The sequence below is a fragment of the Mobula hypostoma genome, chromosome 29 (assembly GCF_963921235.1).
Source record: "Mobula hypostoma chromosome 29, sMobHyp1.1, whole genome shotgun sequence".
Lineage (NCBI taxonomy): Eukaryota > Metazoa > Chordata > Chondrichthyes > Myliobatiformes > Myliobatidae > Mobula > Mobula hypostoma.
This window is the reverse complement of record NC_086125.1, coordinates 3,068,040-3,089,861: the sequence shown is the minus strand read 5'-3', so window position 1 is coordinate 3,089,861 and position 21,822 is coordinate 3,068,040. Positions and strand designations below refer to the sequence as shown.

Genomic DNA, 21,822 nt, shown 5'->3' with positions numbered 1-21,822 from the left:
ACCACAGATGTATATGTACTCAGTGGCCCCTTTGTTAGGTACAGGAGGTATCTAAGATAATGGCTGCTGAGTCATTATTAACAAGCTTCACATATTTTGTGTGTGTGTGTATATATATATATATATATATATATATAAAGAGAGAGAGAGCTAATCTGATGAAGTGCATCTTATTTATAACAGAGTATTGTTGTGGATAATATTCAACTAAACATCCATTAGCCCAGCTAATCATCCAGGTTTATAAAGGGGGCATCCATCAGTAAGGGCCCTCATCTCCCAGGTCATGCCTTGTTCTCACTGCTACCATCAAGATGGAGGTACAGGAGCCTGAAGACACATGTTCAATGATTCAGGAACAGCTTCTTCCCCTCTGCCATCAGATTTCTGAATGGACATTGAACCCATGAACACTACCTCACTACTTTTTCATTTCTTACTTGAGTTAACTAATTAACTACTAAAGAAGGGAATGAGGAAAACCAGGAGGGGCCATGAAAAGACCTTGGCAAGTAGCATTAAGATGAATCCCAAGACATTCTATACATTCATCAAGAGCAAGAGGAAAACTAGGGAGAGTGTGGGATCACTCAAGGATAAAGAGGGGAACATTATGCAAAGAACGTGAGTAAGGTACTTAATGAGTACTTTTCGTTAGTATTTACCAAGGAAAAGGACATGGAGGAGATCAGTGCTGAGTATATAAATATGTTAGGGCATTTAGAGTCCAGGGGGAGGAAGTGTTGGACTTCCTGATGAAGACAGGGGGTGGTGGTTAAAGGGACTATTCAAGCTGGAGGTTTGTTGTTAGTGGTGTTCCACATGGGTCTGTGCTAGGGCCTCAGCTGTTCACGATGTATTTAAATAACTTGGATGAAAATGTAGATGGGTGAGTTCATAAGTTTGCAGATGATATCAAGATTGTTGGAGTTGTGGATATGTAGAAGACTGGCAAAAAAATACAGCATGATATAGACTAGTTGCAGATATGGGCTAAGAAATGGCAGATGGAGTTTAACCCAGATAAACATGAAGAGTTGCACCGTGGTAGGGCAAACGCAAGGAGCCAATACACTGTAAAGGGCAAGATCCTTAACAGTGTGGCTGCGCAGGAGATTTTGGGATCCAAGTGACTCAATGATCCCCTAGGATTTATCCAGATTTGAGCAGGTATTGGAAACACTCAGCCTCAGAGGCAAAAACAGTTCCTGTCTTAGGTTTTGTAAATGTTATGTTACTATCTTGGCCCAAAATGTCGATTGCTTATTTTCTGCCACAGGTGTTGCCTGACCTGCTGAGTATTGCGGGTGCTGCTTGGTGTTTCAGGTTGATGGCATTTATCAGAACTCTGACGGGTTTGTCAGAAGGTGACAAATTAGACAAAAGGTCACAGGGAATATTCTGTTAAAGACTGCTTTGGGAAAAGTTTCACTACGAATTATTCGGAGACAAATTCAGGTAGTGTCGCTGCCTCGCAACCCCAGTGATCCCAGTTAGGTTTGCTCTCGGGTGCTTCCTGTGTGGAGTTGATGGCAATCCATTACAGGGAAAGGATTTCACAGGAATTACGGGATCAGAGAGGAATGGGATTAATGGGTTTGCTCTGAGAGCTGGTATAGACTTGATGGGCCGAACGATCTATTGCGTCATGAGGAAAAACAAACTAGGAAACTTGTTAGTCTACTTTAGCAACTCAATGTAACTGAATCTGCAGCTTTAAATGTATCACACATGATACATTCAGTGTAATGTGTTGAGACAAATTATCGCTGACATTCTCTCTCACTTTGTTGACAGGTACAATGTAGAAATAAAGCACATCAAGGTGACAACGGCAGACAGTTTATTCCGCTTGACAGACAAGAGAGCATTCAAGTCATTATTGGTGAGTATGAACTGTTACCACAGGGTTCATACATGTGCAGAGAGGTGTCCCATCTGCACTGTGCCTACATAATCCACAGGCTATAACACTAACTACTCCTCCATGCTAACATTGCAACTGTGATTCTATGCTAGTGTTCGTCTGGGGACTTGGAGAAGGTGTATGGTTCTGGTCATCTGCAGGATTCCCATTTGCATTCTGGTGTGTCAGTCCATGTCCTCCTCTTGTGCCACGATAAAGCCAATCTCAGGGTGGAGGAGCAACACTTTATATTCCGCCTGGGTAGCCTCCAATCTGATGGCATGGAGATCAATTTCTCATTCCGATAAAAAAAATTCTGTCCCACTTCCCTCTTCTTCTATTCCCCACTCTGGCCCCTTACCACTTCTCATCAGCCTAGCACCTCTTCCTGGGTCCCCTCCTTCCCTTTCTCCAATGGTCCACTCTCCTCTCCTATCAGGTTCCTTTCTCTCTGGCCTTTTACCTTTCCTGCCCACCAAGTTTCACCTATCACCTTATAGCTAGCTTCCTTCTCCTTCCTCCACCCTTTTATCCTGGCATCTTCCCCTTTCCTTTCCAGGGCTGAAGAAGGGTCTCAGCCCAAAATGTTGACTGTTTATTCATTTCCATAGATGCTGCCTGACCTGCTGAATTCTTCCAGCATTTTTTGTGTGTTGCTTTGGATTTCCAGCTTCTGCAAACTTTCTTGTGTTTATGAAAAATTATTTTCACATCCTGCACTCTTGAAATCTCAAATCTTCTCCCTTTGCAAGTCTAGTAGTGTAACTCCAATTGTAAAAAAAATACTTAATTTTAAATCTGTGGCTTAAAATTTCAAATGCGTAATACTACTCTTCATTTTTGTGCAACTAGAATTCATTTCCTTTCCCTTCGAGAATGAAAAACAACAGCCCCTTCCAGGTCATGTCACCATAATTTTGCAGATTTGATGATGTCTTTCTAGATGTGATTGGCTTCTGTATGGTTGGGGTTTAGGTGTACAGGGGTACATGACGCCTGGAAGCTTTTGGTGTTGACAGTTTCTATCGTGCATGTGGAGAGACACCCACCACAGCAGATATGGTGCAGCTTCTCCTGACAGTGGAGTCATTTGTCCACATACATTGTGTACTGTGATGGTTAGACTAGTCAGTGACAGTGGGTGGGACCTCTCTTATGAACGGTAACATGAGGAGACATAAGACCAAAAGACCTTGGACCAGAATTCAGCCCATCGAGTCTACTCTGCCATTTGATCATGGCTGAACTATTTGCCTCTCAACCACGGTCCCCTGCTTTCTCCACATAACCTTTCACTCCCTGACTTATCAAGAATCCATCAAGCTCCGCTTTAAATACAGCCAATGACCTGGGCTTCACAGCCGCCTGTGACAATGATTCACCACCCTCTGGCTAAAGAAATTCCTCCTCATCTCCATTCTAAATGGATATCCCTCCGTTCTGAGGTTGTACCCTCTGGTCCAAGACTCCCCCCCCATAGGAAACATCCTCTCCACATCCACTCTATTGAGACCTTTCACTATCTGATAGGTTTGAATGAGATCCGACCCCCTCTTCTGAATTCAGTCTTCAAAAGGAGTAGCTTCTTGTACCCTTATGTCATATGAAATATGAAACCTGGGGTATTAGGGTGGGTCACCCTTAGAAATACATCATCCAATCTGCAAACAAGAGTGATGACACCATCTGTTGTTTGGATTTCAGATTTAGCTGTTTTTAAATCACATGTACATCAGAACATACAGTGAAGTACGTTGTTTGCATGAACAAACAACACATTTGGGATATGCTGGAGGCAGCCCGCTGGTCTTCACACATTCCAGTGACAGCATTGCATGCCCATAATGATCAACAGAACAACTCAGATTACATTTAAACAAAACACAACAAACAACAAAACAGCAAAACAAATCCTTCTCTCCCTCCCACCCAGCCACACATAACAGTCCTCCAAATCTAGAACAGGCCTCTGGGCCTCCGGGCCTCCAGGCTTCAGTCATTGAACTTTGACTTCTAATCGACCTTCATGCTCTGCTCTATGGTGTAGACCCCTAGACCAACCAATGTGGAGGGCTGAACACCTGGCTCGGACCTCAGGAGCTCCAAATCCCCATCAGTCATGCCTCCTTGTGTCTCCTGCTCACATGGACAATGATCCCAGGACAACTCACCCATGGCACAACCCACTGAGTACGGAGCATTGGTCTGATCTGTGCCTGCACTGCATCCCCAAAACCTAAACTCTAACCTGACCTCAAAATCACTGTCACTGTCCCTCAACATGACCCCCAACTTCCCTCTGTCCCCAAAACCATTCCTAAAAACTTCAAAAAACAACAAGTCTGAGCCATGATCTTGACAGAGACTGCAACTTAGCACCATCTTCACCAATCAACTACAGGATAATACAGACAGCACTGTTGTACATCTGAATTCAAACACAACAGATTAGCAGATGACACACACAAAATGCTAGTGGAACACAGCAGTCCTGACGAAGGGTCTCGGCCCGAAACGTCGAGTGTACCTCTTCCTATATATGCTGCCTGGCCTGCTGCGTTCCACCAGCATTTTGTGTGTGTTGCTTGAATTTCCAGCATCTGCAGATTTTCTCGTGTTTGCGAGATTAGTAGATGAGTTTTACACTTTACTTTGCAAAAGGAGAAGGTTTAGGAGTAACTTTTGAAAGAGCGTTGGCCATACTGGAGGAAAAGTTTTCAGCTGCCATTCAGTTATAGCCGGAGAATAGCAACAATTGGATAATTCTTTCAAACAAGGCATCACAAGCTTGACAGGCTGAATGGCCTCTTCTTGAGATGACAGTAATTCAATGATTTACCAAAAGGGAACATCTAATTGAGCGATATTTAAACAGCTGAGCAAGGTTCACCTTAGTCCTCAGTATGGAACTTTGCACCTTTGTCACAACAATACAAAAGCTTTATGGAATATAGATCAGTCCTTTAAAGATGAGCTTTATCTCTCACATGTACATCAAAGCATACAATGAAACACTATGTTTGTATTAATGACCAACAGTCTGAGAATGTACTGCCGGCAGCACACAAGTGTTCACCAGCAGAGCGTGCCTGCTGCTTACTGAACCATGTGTTTTTGGAATGTGAGAAGAGACCAGGCACCCAGAGTAAATTCACATGGTCACGTGGAGAAGAAACAAACTCCTGAGAGGCAGTGGGAGAAATTGAGCCCAGATAATTGGTGCTGTCGAGCATTACGTTAGCAGCTACACCACCATGCAGCCCAGGAACTGGCTCTTTGGCCCACAGTATCTGTGCTGAACATGATGCTGAATTAAACCAATTGATTTCTGCCTGCACATGATCCCCGCATAGTCACGCGTCTATCTAATAGCCTCTTAAACACCGCTATCAAATCTACTTCCAGCAGCCCATTCTAGCCACCTACCACTTTCTGCTTAAAACAAATTTACCTCCCCCCCCCCCCCCCCACCACATCACATCTATAATGCACGTCTCTAGTATTAGGCATTCCTATCCTGGGAAGGAGATTCGAACTTCCTACGCTATTGATGCCTCTTACAAATTTATAAACTTTGGATAAACATTGGAGGTGAACAGGTCTCTCTGCCTCTGATGCTCCAGAAGAAATAATCAAAGTTTGTCTAACTTCTCCTGATTATTGATCACCTCTAATCCTGGCAGCATCGTCTGCACTCTTTCCAAAACCTCCATATCCATCCTACAATGGGGTGACCCAAAACGCACACAATAGCTGTTATAAATTCATTATCATTATAAATTCAATATAGCTCCTCTCAGACCCAACTAGGTTCAACAGCATGATAAAAAATATTAGTAATTCAAAGGATAAACACAAGAAAGACTGCAGATGCTGGAAATCCAAAGCAACACACACAAAATGCTGAAGGAACTCAGCAGGTCAGGCAGCATCTTTGGAAATGAATAGATAGTCTATGTTTCAGACCAAGACCCTTCATCAGGACTTCATTAAGTCAAAGGACTAGTCCAACAGACTATTTGTTGACATCAATAGATTTTTTCTGAGTTTTCTTGGTCTTTTATTTTATTATATATCTACTGCTAACGTGGATCATGTCCTGTGATCAGCCCAGGTTAAGATAAGATGAGCTTTATTTCTCTTCATTCTTCAAGCATAGTGACTTGTGTCGTATGTGTCAACAACCAACACAGTCCGAGGATGTGCTGGGAACAGCCTGCAAGTGTTGCCATGCTTCTGGTACTAATATAGCCTGCTCAAACATACTAGCCCTAATCTTTGTAATGTGGGAGGAAACACGTGCAGCGATGGGGAGAACAGACCCACTCCTTTCACACAGTGGAGGGAATTGAACAAGTTTACACGAAGCGCTATGCTACCCTACTGCCCGTTACTTTCACCTTACATCATGTTGGCAGTGCGTGTCTATCTGTTGAATCATTTTGTTGTCCTGTCACCTTCACCAAACTTAATCAATTACGTATTTGTGTCCATTGTAGGATCTGGTGGAATTTTACCAACGTAACTCTCTAAAAGAATGCTTTAAGTCAATGGATACGACTTTACAAAATCCTTTTCAAGAACCTGAGAAAAGAATGGTTCCGAAATTGCCAGGTGAGCTGATAATGCTGAGAATGAAGCAATCATCTCCTGTTCTCCAGAGAATGGTTGTTCATGCGTTTCTATCCACTACCAATCAATTTGGACACAATAAACACTCACAAAAACGTATTTGGATCAGGTAATATTTGCTCTCATTGACTGAAGAACTTTCAGGTCTTCCTCAGAATACTTGATGGGACTTTATTTTATGAGAAAGCTGAAGCCACCTAATTTTCTGGTTTTGTCCAAGAGGCCTGGAGTGTCTGGTTTAAATCTCATTGTTATATAAATGGAGAATGAAAAGATAGTAACTATTAAGCTGGTATATTGTTTTTTAAAAAAATCAGGTTTTATAAAGCAAAGAACTTCACTGTTATATATGTGTCTCCAAACTGATAGTATTATCATAAAGTCAAAGGGGTCCATGCTGGCCCTCACACATGCAATTTCAATGATCCTCCCCACATTCTCAACAACTCCTCCCAGATTCCACCTCACACCTGCAATGGGAGTTGTTTACGGCAGGCAGTTAATCTGCGTGCACCTGGGATGCGGGAGAAAACTGAGCACCTGGGGGAAACCACAGTGTTGCAGGAAGAGTGTACAGACTCCACAGAGACAGAGCTTGAATTCAGGATGGAAGTCTCCGGAGTTCTGAGGCAGCAGCTGTACAACTGTGGTTGATCCTTCATTTCCCCCTGAACTAACCTGTAATGCTCAAAAGTCAAAGTAAATCTGCCATCAAAGTACGTATATGTCACTATATACTACCTCAAGATTCGTTTACCTGTAGGCTTTTATAGGAAAATAAACAAATACAATAGAATTTATGAAAACTATACATAAAGACTAACAAAGCAACATGCAAAAGACAAATTGCAATAAATGAATACATATACATATAAATAGATACTAGACAAATAAATATATATAGACAAAAGATAGATAGATGGGTGAGTTAGTACATTTACAGATGATACCAAGATCAGTGAAGTTGTTGATACTGTAGAAGACTGGCAAAGAATACAGCACTATATAGATCAGTTGCAGATATGGGGAGAGAAATGGCAGATGGAGTTTAACAAAGATAGATGTGAAATGCTGCACCTTGGTAGGGCAAATGCCAGGAGACAGTACACTGTTAAGGGCAAGATCCTTAACAGCATTGCTGAGCAGAGAGATTTTGGGATCCAAGTTCATAGTTTCATGAAAGCAGCTACAGAGGTCAATTTAGTGGTTAAGGCGGCTTATGGAATGCTTGTTTTTATTAGTCGGGGCATTGAGTTTGAAAGTCAAGCGGTTATGCTACAAATTTATAAAACTAATTGGGCCACATCTGGAGTATTGCATACAGTTTTCTGGTTGCCCCACTATAGGAAGAATGTTGAGGTTTTAGAGAGGGTGCAGAAGAGGTTTACCAGGATGCTGCTATCATGAAAGGATGGATAAACTTGTTGTTTTCTTTTCTCCCTGGGGCACTGGAGGCTGAGGGATGAAGAGAGGCATAGATAGAGTAGACAGGGAGTATCTTTTTCCTAGTGTAGAAATGTCTAATACCAGAAGGCAGAAGGTGAGAGGGAGAAGGTTCAAGGGGGATGTGCAGGTTTAGTTTTTTTTTTTTTTTACTCAGAGTAGTGGATGCCTGGAATGTGTGGCCTGGTATGGTGGTAGAGGGAAATACATCAGAGGCTTTTAGAGACATTTGGAGAGGCACATGGATGTGAGGAAGATGGAGGGATATGGACATGGTGTAGGTAGGAGAGATTAGTGTTTTGGTGTTTTTGATTTGCTTTCTAGTTGGTTCGGCACACTATTGCGGGTCGAATGGCCTGTTCTCCTGTATGATTCTATTTTCTATAAATAATTGAATAAATAATTAGATAAACAAGCTAATAAATAAAATTATACTGAGAATTTGAATTGAAAATGTGTCTGTAGGTTGTGGAACTCAAGGGCATTACAGAAGAGTGCTGAGCCCATGATGTGCCAGCCTGAATTCTGGATCCACCCAGCCTGTACAGCAAAATGATTATTGTAATTCTGCTTGTGCCAGGGGCCAGCTTGAAGTGCTACGGGACGGCAAAGGTTCGGTACGACTTCTCGGCAAGGGACCGCTCAGAGCTAAGTCTGAAGGAAGGAGATGTGGTGAAAATTATTAACAAGAAGGCGTCACCTGGATGGTGGAAGGGGGAAGTCTATGGCAAGGTCAGTATGAAAAGCACCCACAAACAAGCTGCCTGCCTCATTCTCCCCTTGCTTTCTGCTTACAGTGTGAACTGAATGTTCAGAATTCAAGTTTATTTGCCTCATGTGCATCAAAACATACGATTAAATATATTGATTGCATTATTTACCAACATACTTGAGGGTGTACTGGGGGCAGCCTGTAAGTCAGAGTCATGGAAAAGTACAGCACAGAAAACAGGCCTTTCATCCCATCTAGTTCTGCTGAACCATTTAAACTGCCCGCTCCCATCGATCTGATAGTCCTCTATACCCCTACCATCCATGTACCTATCCAAACTTCTCTTCAATGTTGAAATTGAGCCCGCATGTCGCCACACTCCAGCACCAACATAGTGCCCATAATGCTCAGCAGAACACAGGAAACAACAAGCAACAAAACAACAGGCCTCATTCTCCCTCACTCCCACCCGGGCAAATGCCCAGGACACAAGGACAGTCACTGAATCGAGCCTGCAGACACGAGTTCGACCTCTGGAGCGAAAAGAAACAAGCTGTTATAGGAACTCAGCAGGCCGGGCTGCATCTATGGAGAGAAATGTTTCCCTCCACAGAGGCTGCCTGCTTCCTTCAGCACCTTGTTTATTCTGAACTTCTGCACACATCATCAGCTGGTGATTACAAGTGGCCCTTCTGTAACCCTACCCTGTCTTTGTTTTCAGGTCGGCCTATTCCCTGCCAATTACGTAGAGGAAGATTATTCAGACTACTGCTACTGAAGGACTTTTGTCTTCATCGTTGTTTATGGAAACATTTTCCCTGGACGCAAAGATAATGCTACATCAGGACAAAGATTCTTCTATGTGGTTGTCCTCATCCAGAATATTACAATGTCCTAACCATCTATGTATTAACCTCCAGTCCCATTGTGAAGCTAGAGATAACAAAAAAACCTAAGAAAATTGGGTTCTGTAAAGTCCCAGAACCACATCTCTGTAGTCTTGGACTAAACAGAAATCCACTCTTTCAGATTGAAGAATATTTTGATTTTTCTGTATTTATTAATACAGTATAAAATATCCTTAAAAGGAGTCTTTGCTTTTTTTCCCCATGGGAAGGCTGGTGAAAGAACAGACTGTCTTAGGGAAAATAATGAATTGGATTTTATTTAACAGCTCAACTATACCAAAGACGATTACAAATTTCATGTAGTCACTCTTATGATAGGCTTTGCATATGTAATGGGACTTTAGATATTTGGCCTTGGGGCTTGATAATAATTGAGTCCCATGAATTTAGTAGAGGGGTCAGCAGTCTGCATAGATGGAGTACTACAGTCTTCACACTGGTGGGGTTGGAACCAAAGTATTAGTCCAGGACAATGCCGTGATTTTCAGGGCAGCCACTTTAAACACAAAAAGCTCCTGGTTAAAAAAAAAATCAAGTCATTAAAGAACAAACAATGTCTGCTGAGTGGCCACTTTAAGTGCACGAGTGGAACCCAATGTACTCTGTAGCTGCTGTAGCCCATCTGCTTCACACTTCAACATGTTGTGCCTTCAGAGATGTTCTCCTGCACATCACTGTTATAATGCATGGTAATTTGAGTTAGTGTCACCTTCCTGTCAGTTTGAACCAGTGTGGCCATTCTCCTCTGACCTCTCTCATTAACAAGAAAATTTTGCCCTCAGAACTGCCAATCACTGGATGTTTATCTTTTTCTTTCACACCATTCTCTGTAAATCCCAGAAATTGTTGTGCTTGGAAATCCCAGATGATCAGTAGTTTGAGATACTCAAACCACCCCATCTGGCACCAACAATCATTCCACGGTCAAAGTCACTTAGATCACATTTCTTCCCCATTCGGACATTTAGTCTGAAGAAAAATTGAACCTCTTAGCCATGTCTGCATGTTTTTATGCATTGAGTTGCTGCCATGTGATTGACTGATTAGTTATTTGCAGTAACGAGTAGGTGTACAGGTGTACCTAATAAAGTGGCCACTGGGTGTACATTAGTATTGGGTGCAACTTAATGCAGAGAATTCTTGCTGACTCAAGATGATACCTTCTTGCTGTTCCATGATGTAGACCAAGGCCCAACATTGAACATCTGGTGTATATGAATATCCCAGGGGGTTGGTAAAAAGAATTTGATTGTTATCCCAACTTGAGCTGAGAAATGACAATAACTTAATATAGAGCCCAATCCAACCTCTGACCCTATCTCCGATTGTAAGACAGCCACTCTGGTGGCAATCCGGAGACTTGCAACTTCTGTTGATCGACAATGAAGCCAATTCTCGACTGCAGGCTCCATCTCAGTGGTTAACATTGCAGCATCATCTGATAACTGAGTTTTATTTAACACCTTCTTTGCCATCATCTTTCCCAAAGAGGATTACAGTTTCTGAAATGTAGTCACTGTTATGATAGGTCTTACATATTTAAAACAACTATTGTGGGTCACTCCCATGGCTTCCTGACTGCTGTCAATGTGGTTAAGAGGTCTGCACTGCGCGGTAAAGATATATGGCCACAGGCAGCACAGCTGCAAGTTAGTACCACTTTGAATGAAGCCCCCGTAGTGTGCATAGAATTGCAAAAACAGAAACAGTTCCAAGTTCAAAGTTCATTTATTATCAAAGTAAATATACATTACACAACCTTGAGATTCATCTCCTGACAGGCAGCCACAAGACAAAAGAACCCATTAAAAAAAAGACCACCAAACACCCAGTATGCAGAGAAAAAAAAACAAACATGCAAGCAGATAGGGTTCTGAACAAAGAGTCCGTCCGCAGACCCTTAGTTCAACGCAGAGCCAAGCAGTGAAGTGAACCAGCCCATCCCTCACCTCAGGCCCCGACACCCTGGCCTTTTCAATCTGGCCCGGTGCTTAAATCATTGTCCAAACCCTGGGTCCTGTTGCTTCGATATGCTCTGGGGCTTGGACCCCACTGCCTCAATTCAGCCTGATTCAGTCCAGTACTTGATTTGATTGAAACTCGGGTCTTCCTCGCTCTCGACAACAGGCCGTCTGCTTCACCTCACCACAGTTCTGCCGTATAAAGTTCCCTCCAAGTCCAAAGGGAAGTTACAGGCTATTGTTTGCGATGATAGTTTACCGGAAAAAGAGTGATTAACAAAGCTGTTTTCTGGTCACCAGCCAGAAGTCGCTGAGATTCACCAGTGCGATCTTAAACCAAAAGATGAATCATCACCTTCAAAAAAAGGTCTGGAGCACCTACAGGTCAAGAGCATAAAGGAGACAAAATGTTATGAAGAAATGCAGAAATATTTAAATGCAGGGGTTGTCATTATCATGCCTGATCTTGTCCTTACAATATTTCCTTATGACATAGGAGATTGCTTGATCAATTAATTTTATGCTGATTTACAAATAATGTATTCACCACCAAGTTCCCCTGTAACCTATTCTCCCCAGACTGAGTCACTGAGCAATACAGCACGGAAGCAGGGGTTTTGGCCGAGTTGGACCAGCTGATCACATGATCCTCCCTGCTGGTCCCGGTCACTCATGTTCATCTCAACCCTCCAAGCCCTTCTCCTCCATCGACCTATCCAAATGTATATTAAACGTTGCAATTGCACCAGTCTCAACCACTCCCTCTGCTGTTCCAGCTCCCTTTGTAAAGAACTTTTAAATTTCTCCCCTCTTGTATCCTCAACTCCCCCAGATTCTGCCACTCACAATCACATAAAAATGAGGTATTGAGATGAGCCATTTCCAGAGCCAAAGATATGTGGACACATCCTTGGTTTCCTTTTATCATCCTGTGGTATGTTTACAATGGTCATCCAGGTTCATAGATGATAAATAAACTTATATCGTCTTGTGTGGGGGAAGAGAAAACCATGCAGTGAATCCAACTCCATTCAGGCCTTTCAACAAGGTAGCAAAGAAACTGAGAACGTTGGACTTCAGAGACATACAGGCCTGCAGATACTGGAGTCTGGAAAGCGCAGACAAGCCAGCTGGAAGAGATCAAAGTGTCAGGTAGCACCCAAGGGAAATGAACCTTCATCAAGACCTGAAAAGTCAACTCTTCTAGGACGTTGGTCTTGCTGGGCAGATATTAACCTTGACTAGTGCCAGGAAACATTCAACAGTTGAAGCAGGATCTGTGGAAAGAGACCTGTTTCCCCTCTCCACAGACTGCCCAGCCTACTGAGTGTTTCCAGTATTTGCAGTTTGTAGTTCAGATTTGTGATATGTTTGATCTTTTTTACCCATAAAATCTGCTTGTTAAAGAATCGTTCACAGTTGTTGGGCCACTTCACGGAAGAACTAATGTTAGCTCACAGTGCTAGTACCTAATCAAGACCCATTAACATAATAACAGGACTATCAGTTTGCATAGATTGAGTACTTGATGGTATAATACTCGTTATCCATGTCACTTGATTGATGTATGTGTGTTTTAAGTCTGGATACAACTATGGATCAAGTCATATGATGATGGGAAGGCTCAGAGAACATGAATTAAAAATTTAGTCACTTTTATTTATACAGTTCTCTTTCCCTGCCCAGCAGCCCTTTGGGAACACCATCAGCACAAGGACAATAGCAGTTCTAGATGTCCAAGCACCATCTCACTACAGATGCCTACTTTCTGTGTGAATACATCTGAACAAGAAACTTAGCCTTTGGGTTGATCCTCCCAGAATTGCTTTAAAATGGACATTTTTATTCCAAGGCATTTATTTTGCCCTAAACTGGTTATGAAATAAAATTTCTGCAATGCGGACTTTAAAATCCTGTAGTGTACATGGTGTATTGTACAGTAGTCTTGTAGCTTTTGATGAATACTAAAAGATATTCATTTATAAAGGTCAAAGTACATTTATCATTAATGTATAAATTATACAACCTTGAGATTCACTTACAGGCAGCCACAAAACAAGAAACCCAAAAGAACCCAACGTTAAAACAAGACCAACACACAATGTACAGAGAGAAAAAAATCATGCAAACATTAAAGCAGACATTAGCATTCAGAATAAAATTGAGTCCATAAAACTGAAGCCCAGAGCAGCCACAGTAGTCCCATAGCCATAGCCTCAGGCTCAGTTCATCACTCAGCGTGCCAAATCACGACGAAGCTCACAGACACTAAACCCGTAGCACGCTGAGCAGGCCACAGCCTCAGTGCTAAGGAGAGTAGAGTAAAACATCGCAGAGCAGAACTGGGCTCGGCCCTTACTTCCCAGTCCCAAAACCCTGCTTTCCCAGTCCATCTGGCCCAGTGTTTAAATTGCCCAGGTGCCAGGTGGTCTTCTGCACTGGGGTGTGTTCTGGGATGGCCTTTACTCGACATCTCCAAATCACCCTGGTGGGCTTAGATGGATCTGACCTTGTTCCTGGTTTCCGTGGACTGTCTGAAGCAACTCCAATCCATTCATGCCAATTCTAGCTCCAACTCCAGCACCATCTCAAACATGCCTCGACCATGCTCCAACTCCATCTCACACCTGCACCCCTCGACCCTCAGACCAGCCTTGCCTTCGCTCACCTCTTCATTGTTTACGGTGATCGCTTACCACAATTTTCCACAGAAAAAGTGTTATTAATAGAATATTTAGTTGTATTTCTTGCTTTGAAAACCACCTTCAGTAGTGTCAGAATCAGAAGTAGAGGACAAACAGGCTCTTCAGCCCATCTGGTCCATTTAACCTGCCTGCTCCACACCATTGCCTTCCGTACCACTACTATCCAAACTTCATGGAAATGTTGAAATTGAACTCACGTGCTCCACACACACTGGCAGCTCATTCTACACTCTCACTTGGAGATGAAGATCAACATTAGTCCCTGGGGAATCCCATTGGTTACACCTCATTCCTATTTTTGAAAAGATATTAAAAGTAGACTAGATAGGAAAAACTGCTTCAATTTTCAAGTTTTGAAAGCAAATTAGGATCTTGAACAAAAATTAATTCTTGGGAATTTCTGAAGGATGGGACAAAAGGTTAAAGCCCCAGGGGCTGATTGGCCTAATCTACTCATGCTTTTAGACATTGCAATACCTCCCTAGTGAGATAACAAATGGTTGGTGCTGCTCCTCACAGTTCCAGTGACCTAGACTTAATCTTGACTTCCACACTCTCCCTTTGATCTTTTATCCTCTCAGCATTTTCTTTGTTACTGGTCTTGGTCTATAATTCCCAGTTTCCATTTGAAATAATGGGGTAAAATCTCCTACCTTAAAATTGCTGGGGTGTCCATGGAAAACCCATCAATTTTAAAGTTGTAAATGTAATGGTGGTATCAAATTTTAAGATAGTAACATATGTACAAGGAACACTTGAATGCTCTGGGCCTGTACAGAATGATGGTGGATCTCTCTGAAACCTACCGAATTTTAAGGTGGCAATCAAATGAATTTGGACGACAATTCAGCCGCCATCTCCAGTGCCACCTCCCTCGCAACACTACATCAATTCCTGGGAGACTGATGGCCTTTCAACCTCAGTGGAGTCTCCAATTTCCTCAACGCAATGAGAAATGTGGTCTGTTCCTGGCAGCCTCCCTCCCAGCACTTGTCCCTGCAAGTGGCTTACGTGCTACAGCTGCCCCTACACCTCCTCCCTCACCTCCATTCAGGGCCCCATACAGTCCTCCCAGGTGAGGCAACGCTTCACATGCGAATCTGCTGATGCTGTCTATTGAATCTGGCACTTCCCGTTCGGCCTCCTCTATATTGATGAGACCCGCCATAAAATGGGGATCGCTTCATTGACCACCTGGGCATCATCCGCCACAAGTGGGACTTCCCAGTGGCTTCCACCTGTTCCAGGATGAGGCCACCCTCAAAGTGGAGGAATAACATCTTATATTCTGTCTGGGTAGCCTCCAACCTGACAGCATTAATATTGATTTTTCCTCCCAAAAAGAAATCCCCACCCCCTTCCTCTATTCCCCACTAGGTCCTTTGGCCTTTTCTAACCTGCCTATTATTTCCCTCTGGGTCCCCTTCCTTCTATGGTCCTCTCCCCTGTCCTATCAGATTCTTTCTTCTCTAGCCCTTGACCTTTCTGACCCCCATGGCTTCACCTATCACCTTCTAGCTAGCCTTTTCCCGTCCCCCACCTTTCTATTCTGGTGTCTTCCCCCTTCCTTCTCAGTCCTGAAGGAGGATCTCAGCTTGAAATGCTGACTGCTTACACTTTTCCATACTTGCAGACCGACTTGCCGAGTTCCTCCAGCATTTTGTGCGTGTCGCTTTGAATTTCTGGCATTTGCAGACATTCTTGTGTTTATGGTCTGTTTTTATGTTTGTTGTTTGCCTCATCTTGCATTCACCTTCCTCTTTCCTGATTAGTGTTTTGGTTCCCCTTTGCCAAATTCTGAATTTTCCAAGTGCAGTTTTATTGTCTCTCGGCAACATTATAAACCTTCTCATCAGCTCCCTCAAATGTATATACTTCCCTGTTATTTTGTGGAGGCTGATAACTCAGAGACAGACTGGGAACTGAACATCAACATAGAGCCAGGATTTATCCTATGACAAGCCAGGACTCAACTTCATCTCCACACCAAGGTAGGACAGGTCTATCAATCAGGTAACGGTAGAACAGCCAGACTTACCCAACAGAGGCAAGGCCAAGACAAGGTCCCCCTGCAGGGCAACCGCAAAACAGCCTGGCTTACCCCATGGAGGCAAGGACAAGACAAGACAGATTTCCCTGCAGGGCAACAGAAAAATGACCTGGCTTACCCCACAGAGGCAAGGACAAGGAGACAAATGCCAAAGAACAGACAGTTCCATCTCTGCTCCAGGGAAGCTCCAAGTCTCAGTTCAGCCAGCAACCTCAGCTAGCTACAGAAACAGCCAGATCCTACCTAGCTTGGAGCAGCTGGCAGCCACTCAGTTGGCCCAGGAAACAGCCAAATCCATACTACAAAGACTACTCCAACAAGCAGCAACAAGGCTCCATGAAGCAGTCATCCTCCAACCCGGCCTAGAAATCACAAATAGTTTCACTCACCTTCTATTAGCAGGTTGCTCCAAGGGGGACTGATAAGACAAACCAGCCACCCACACTTAATCCCAAGGCTACTTATATTGTAAGCCCAAAGATGGGAATGATTAACTTGATTATTAACTATGATTAACTTAAACAAGGGACAGCTGGAAGACCCGGAGTCCTGAGTCCACGGACCGGACTGTGAACCGGAATGTAGATTTCATGGACCGGACCATGACACCTGGAGGTCTTTCCCTTTAACTTGGCACCTAGCTCCACGAACTCCCTATGCAGAACCTCATCACTCATTCTACCCAAGTCATTGGTACCCACATGGACCACGACTTCTGGCTGTTCACTCTCCCACTTAAGAATCCTGAGGATTCAATCCAAGATATCCCGGACCCTGGCACCAGGGAAGCAACATACCATCCGGGAATCTTGAGCACTACAACACAGAAACAGGCCCTATAGTCCATCCAGTCCATTTCAGACTGGTCTGCTGTCTAGTCATTGTACCTGCACCGGGATGATACACAGCTCTCTATATCTCTCTCAACCACGTACCTCCCTTAAATGTTGCAATTGAATTTGTTTCTACCACTTCCACTGGTGGTTTAATTCACACGCTGAGTGAAGAAGCTCCTCTCAGATTCTCCTTAAATACGTCACCTTTCACCTTTAATGTTTGACCACTAGATTATTTCAGATGATTAATGTCAGAATTTCAGATGCAGTCTTCACCAGATTCACATGGAACCTTTGGTCCATTCTTTCAAAGATTCCCTGCTTGGAGTAGTGGTGGTATGAGATTCTCCACATCCAAAAAACAGGAGTACAGGTCTATGTGTTCCTACAGTTTCCATGTCAGTCATTTACAACGTCATCATAGTGGGTGGACCTTCTCATGTTGGTGAATGTGAGTGCCTTGGACTGCATTGATTGGGAACTTGGCAGATTTGCCAGTGTTTCCCAAGTGACAAATGTTACAGGCTACGAGGAATAATGATTGTAAAAGAGTGGGACCTTTAGATCCTGTCACCCCATACTGAAACAAGTTTGCGTCGCAGAGTTGAGGAGCAATGCATTTGTTCATCACACACCACTGAGTCAGCCAGAAAATGGGTTTGGAGTAACAGGATTTAATTTCCACTTTAAAACAATGGAATGACCCACTCCAGTGGGCAGACAATATTGTCCACCAGTGTCCTGAAACAGGTGTTAGGTTCTGAGCTGTGATGTTATCAGATGGAGGGATATCTTCCCTCATAAAAGGGTAGCATTCTCATCAACTTGTGGAACCTGGGCGCATAAGCAATGGTGAAGATGCATTGAGTCCGTGCCTTGGAAGCTCCTAGAGGCCCAGCGTATGTGATCTAAGGGATGCATCACCTCCCAAACAACCCACAGGGGCATTAAGCACTACTTAGCTTACCCTGACAAAGTCAGGAGTCCTTTCACATTAACTGCATCAGACATGTCAATGAAGCCATGGAAATGCAGTGGGTGTAAGTCATCTGCACTCCCAAAGAACCGGACAACAATAAGGAGAAGAAGCGTAAAGCCAATTTTTGGGGGGGGGGGGGGAATTTGTTCTGAGATGGGCTCACGTCTTTGTTTCCCTATGGAAAGACAAAGTGGGAAGGAGAGTAATATAAATTAATATAGAGTGCTAAAACCATGACAAACAAGAACAGAACAGTCCAGCTGTATAAAAAGAGACAGTATTACTCATAACTAGGTATTGATTGCTGAAAGATTGGTCATCTGAGTTATTCACAGCTTGGAAAGATTGAAAAAATTAGCACTTTATTTCATGGAATGTAAAAGATTGAGAGGTGATTTGATAGAGCTATACAAAATCATGAGCTCCACATTGCAAAAAGCATGTTGGCTGATAGGTTAATTGGGCGATGTAAATTGACTCTACTGTGTAGAGAGTGATAAAATACAGGAGACTGATGATGAGACTACGCAACTATAAAAGAAGAAATTCTGCAGATGCTGTAAATTTTAAGCAACACACAGAAAATGCTGGAGGAGGAGCTCAGCAAATCAGTCAGAATCGATGGAGGGAAATAAATAGTTGATGTTTCGAGCTGAGACCCTTCATCAGGACTGGAATAAAAAGGTGAAGGGAGGGGGAGGATGACAAGTGAACAAGTAATGAGGCCCGGTGAGGGGGAAGGTAGGTGGATGCAGGAGGGATGATGAAGAAACTGGGAGGTGATTAGTGGAAGAGGCAAAGGGTTGAAGAAGAAGGCATCTGATATGGGAGGACTGTAGATCATGAGAGAGCAGAGGCACTTGAAAGAGGCAATGGGCAGGTGAGAAGAGAACGGGTAAGAGGGAAGCAGAATGGGGAAAGGAAAAAGAGAAAAGGAGGGGGCTGGGAGTAATTACCTGAAGTCAGAGAAATCGATGTTCATGCCATCAAGTTAGAGGCTACCCAGTTAAGGTGTTTCTTCTCAAACATGAGTGTGGCCTCATTCTGGGATTAATTTTTCTGGTTGCCAAGACGTGAGGTACCACAGGGATCAGCGCTGTTGCATTAACCTTTTATAATTTATACGAATATTGCGGATGATCGAGGCACCATAGGAATAGGTGCCTCAGTCCAATTCATTTCTGCAAACTGATGTATCACCCCGGGAAAGGTTTCACTGTTAACGTAATAGACTTTCTGTAGAAGCAGTGTTTGGGTTACGGTTGGAGATAACGGGTGCTGTGGAATGTCAGCCGTCCAATGAAGGGAGTGTGTTTTCACGCCGTGGGCCTGACACCGGGGTGACCTGGGTATTCGGTTCAGTGGGAAATGAAGAGAGAAGACACTAGGGCGGGGCCACGACCTGACGAAGGAGAACTGGCGAAGGGGAAACCATGAGCTCCAACTTGTGCACATTAGACAGTTTCATTAAAATGGGCCCTCTTCTTCTTTTGCTTTTTCTTCACTAAACCCTGCAGTCAAATTAAGAATTATAAAGACCATAAGACCATAAGACAAAGGAGTAGAAGTCGGTCATTCGGCCCATCGAGTCTGCTCCGACATTTTATCATGAGCTGATCCATTCTCCCATTTAGTCCCACTCCCCGCCCTTCTCACCATAACCTTTGATGCCCTGGCTACTCAGATACTGATCAATCTCTGCCTTAAATACACCCAATGACTTGGCCTCCACTGCCGCCCGTGGCAACAAATTCCATAGATTCACCACCCTCTGGCTAAAAAAATTTCTTCGCATCTCTGTTCTGAATGGGTGCCCTTCAATCCTTAAGTCATGCCCTCTCGTACTAGACTCCCCCATCATGGGAAACAACTTTGCCACATCCACTCTGTCCATGCCTTTCAACATTCGAAATGTTTCTATGAGATCTCCCCTCATTCTTCTAAACTCCAAGGAATACAGTCCAATAGCGGACAAACGTTCCTCATATGTTAACCCTCTCATTCCCGGAATCATTCTAGTGAATCTTCTCTGTACCCTCTCCAACGTCAGCACATCCTTTCTTAAATAAGGAGATCAAAACTGCCCACAGTACTCCAAGTGAGGTCTCACCAGTGCCTTATAGAACTTCAATATCACATCCCTGCTCCTATACTCTATTCCTCTAGAAATGAATGCCAACATTGCATTCGCCTTCTTCACCACTGACTCAATCTGGAGGTTAACCTTAAGGATATCCTGCACGAGGGCTCCCAAATCCCGTTGCATCTCAGAAATTTGAATTCTCTCCCCATTTAAATAATAGTCTGCCCATTTATTTCTTCTGCCAAAGTGTATTACCACACACTTTCCAACACTGTATTTCATTTGCCACTTCTTTGCCCATTCTTCCAATCTATCCAAGTCTCTCTGCAGACTCTCTGTTTCTTCAGCACTACCGGCCCCTCCACCTGTCTTTGTATCATCCGCAAACTTAGCCACAAAGCCATCTATTCCATAATCCAAATCGTTGATGTACAACTTAAAAAGAAGCGGCCCCAACACGGACCCCTGTGGAACACCACTGGTAACCGGCAGCCAACCAGAATAGGATCCCTTTATTCCCACTCTCTGTTTCCTGCCAATCAGCCAACGCTCTGTCCACATATGTAACTTTCCCGTAATTCCATGGACTCTTATCTTGTTAAGTAGCCTCACGTGTGGCACCTTCTCAAAGGCCTTCTGAAAATCCAAATATACAACGTCCACTGCATCTCCCTTGTCTAGCCTACTTGTAATTTCCTCAAAAAATTGTAATAGATTTGTCAGGCAGGATTTTCCTTTAAGGAAACCATGCTGAGTTCTGCCTATCTTGTCATATGCCTCCAGGTACTCCGTAACCTCATCCTTGACAATCGACTCCAACAACTTCCCAACCAGCAATGTCAAGCTAACAGGTCTATGATTTCCTTTTTGCTTCCTTGCCCCCTTCTTAAAAAGCAGAGTGACATTTACAATCTTCCAGTCCTCCGGAACCGTGCCAGAATCTATCGACTTTTGAAAGATCATCGCTAATGCCTCCGCAATCTCCGCAGCTACTTCCTTCAGAGCACGAGGGTGCATTCCATCTGGTCCGGGAGATTTATCTACCTTTAGACTATTCAGCTTCCTGAGTACTTTCTGTCGTAATTGTGACTGCGCACACTTCACTTCCCTGCCACCCTTGAGTGTCCGGTATACTGCTGATGTCTTCCTCAGTGAAGACTGATGCAAAATACTCGTTCAGTTCCTTCACCATCTCCTTATCTCCCATTACAATTTCTCCAGCATCATTTTCTATCGGAACTATATCTACTCTCACCTGTCTTTTACTCTTTATACTTGAAAGAGCTTTTACTATCCTCCTTGATATTATTTGCCAGTTTCCTTTCATAGTTCATCTTTTCCCTCTTAGTTTCCTTTTGTAAGCTTTTAAAAACTTCCCAATCCTCAATCTTCCCACTAATTTTTGCTTCCTTGTATGTCCTCTCCTTTGCTTTAACTTTGGCTTTGACTTCTCTTGTCAGCCACAGTTGCATCCTTTTTCCATTTGAAAATTTCTTCTTTTTTGGAATATACCTGCCTTGCACATTCCTCACTTCTCGCATAAACTCCAGCCACTGCTGCTCTGCCGTCCTTCCCGCCAGTGGCCCTTTCCAGTCATTAAGCTAAAT

General features: G+C 43.4%; 1 protein-coding gene across 1 annotated transcript in view; it reads left to right on the top strand.

Annotated features, from left to right (window-relative positions):
* The window catches only part of LOC134339313 (proto-oncogene vav-like), a 190,954-nt gene extending 180,183 nt beyond the window's left edge, over positions 1-10,771 (top strand). The window contains exons 24-27 of the mRNA XM_063035710.1: positions 1,798-1,885; positions 6,406-6,520; positions 8,562-8,713; positions 9,415-10,771. Coding sequence (XP_062891780.1) covers positions 1,798-1,885; positions 6,406-6,520; positions 8,562-8,713; positions 9,415-9,471 — 412 coding nt within the window. The 3' untranslated portion in view covers positions 9,472-10,771. The remainder of the gene's footprint in view (positions 1-1,797; positions 1,886-6,405; positions 6,521-8,561; positions 8,714-9,414) is intronic.
* The last annotated feature ends 11,051 nt before the right edge of the window (positions 10,772-21,822 follow it).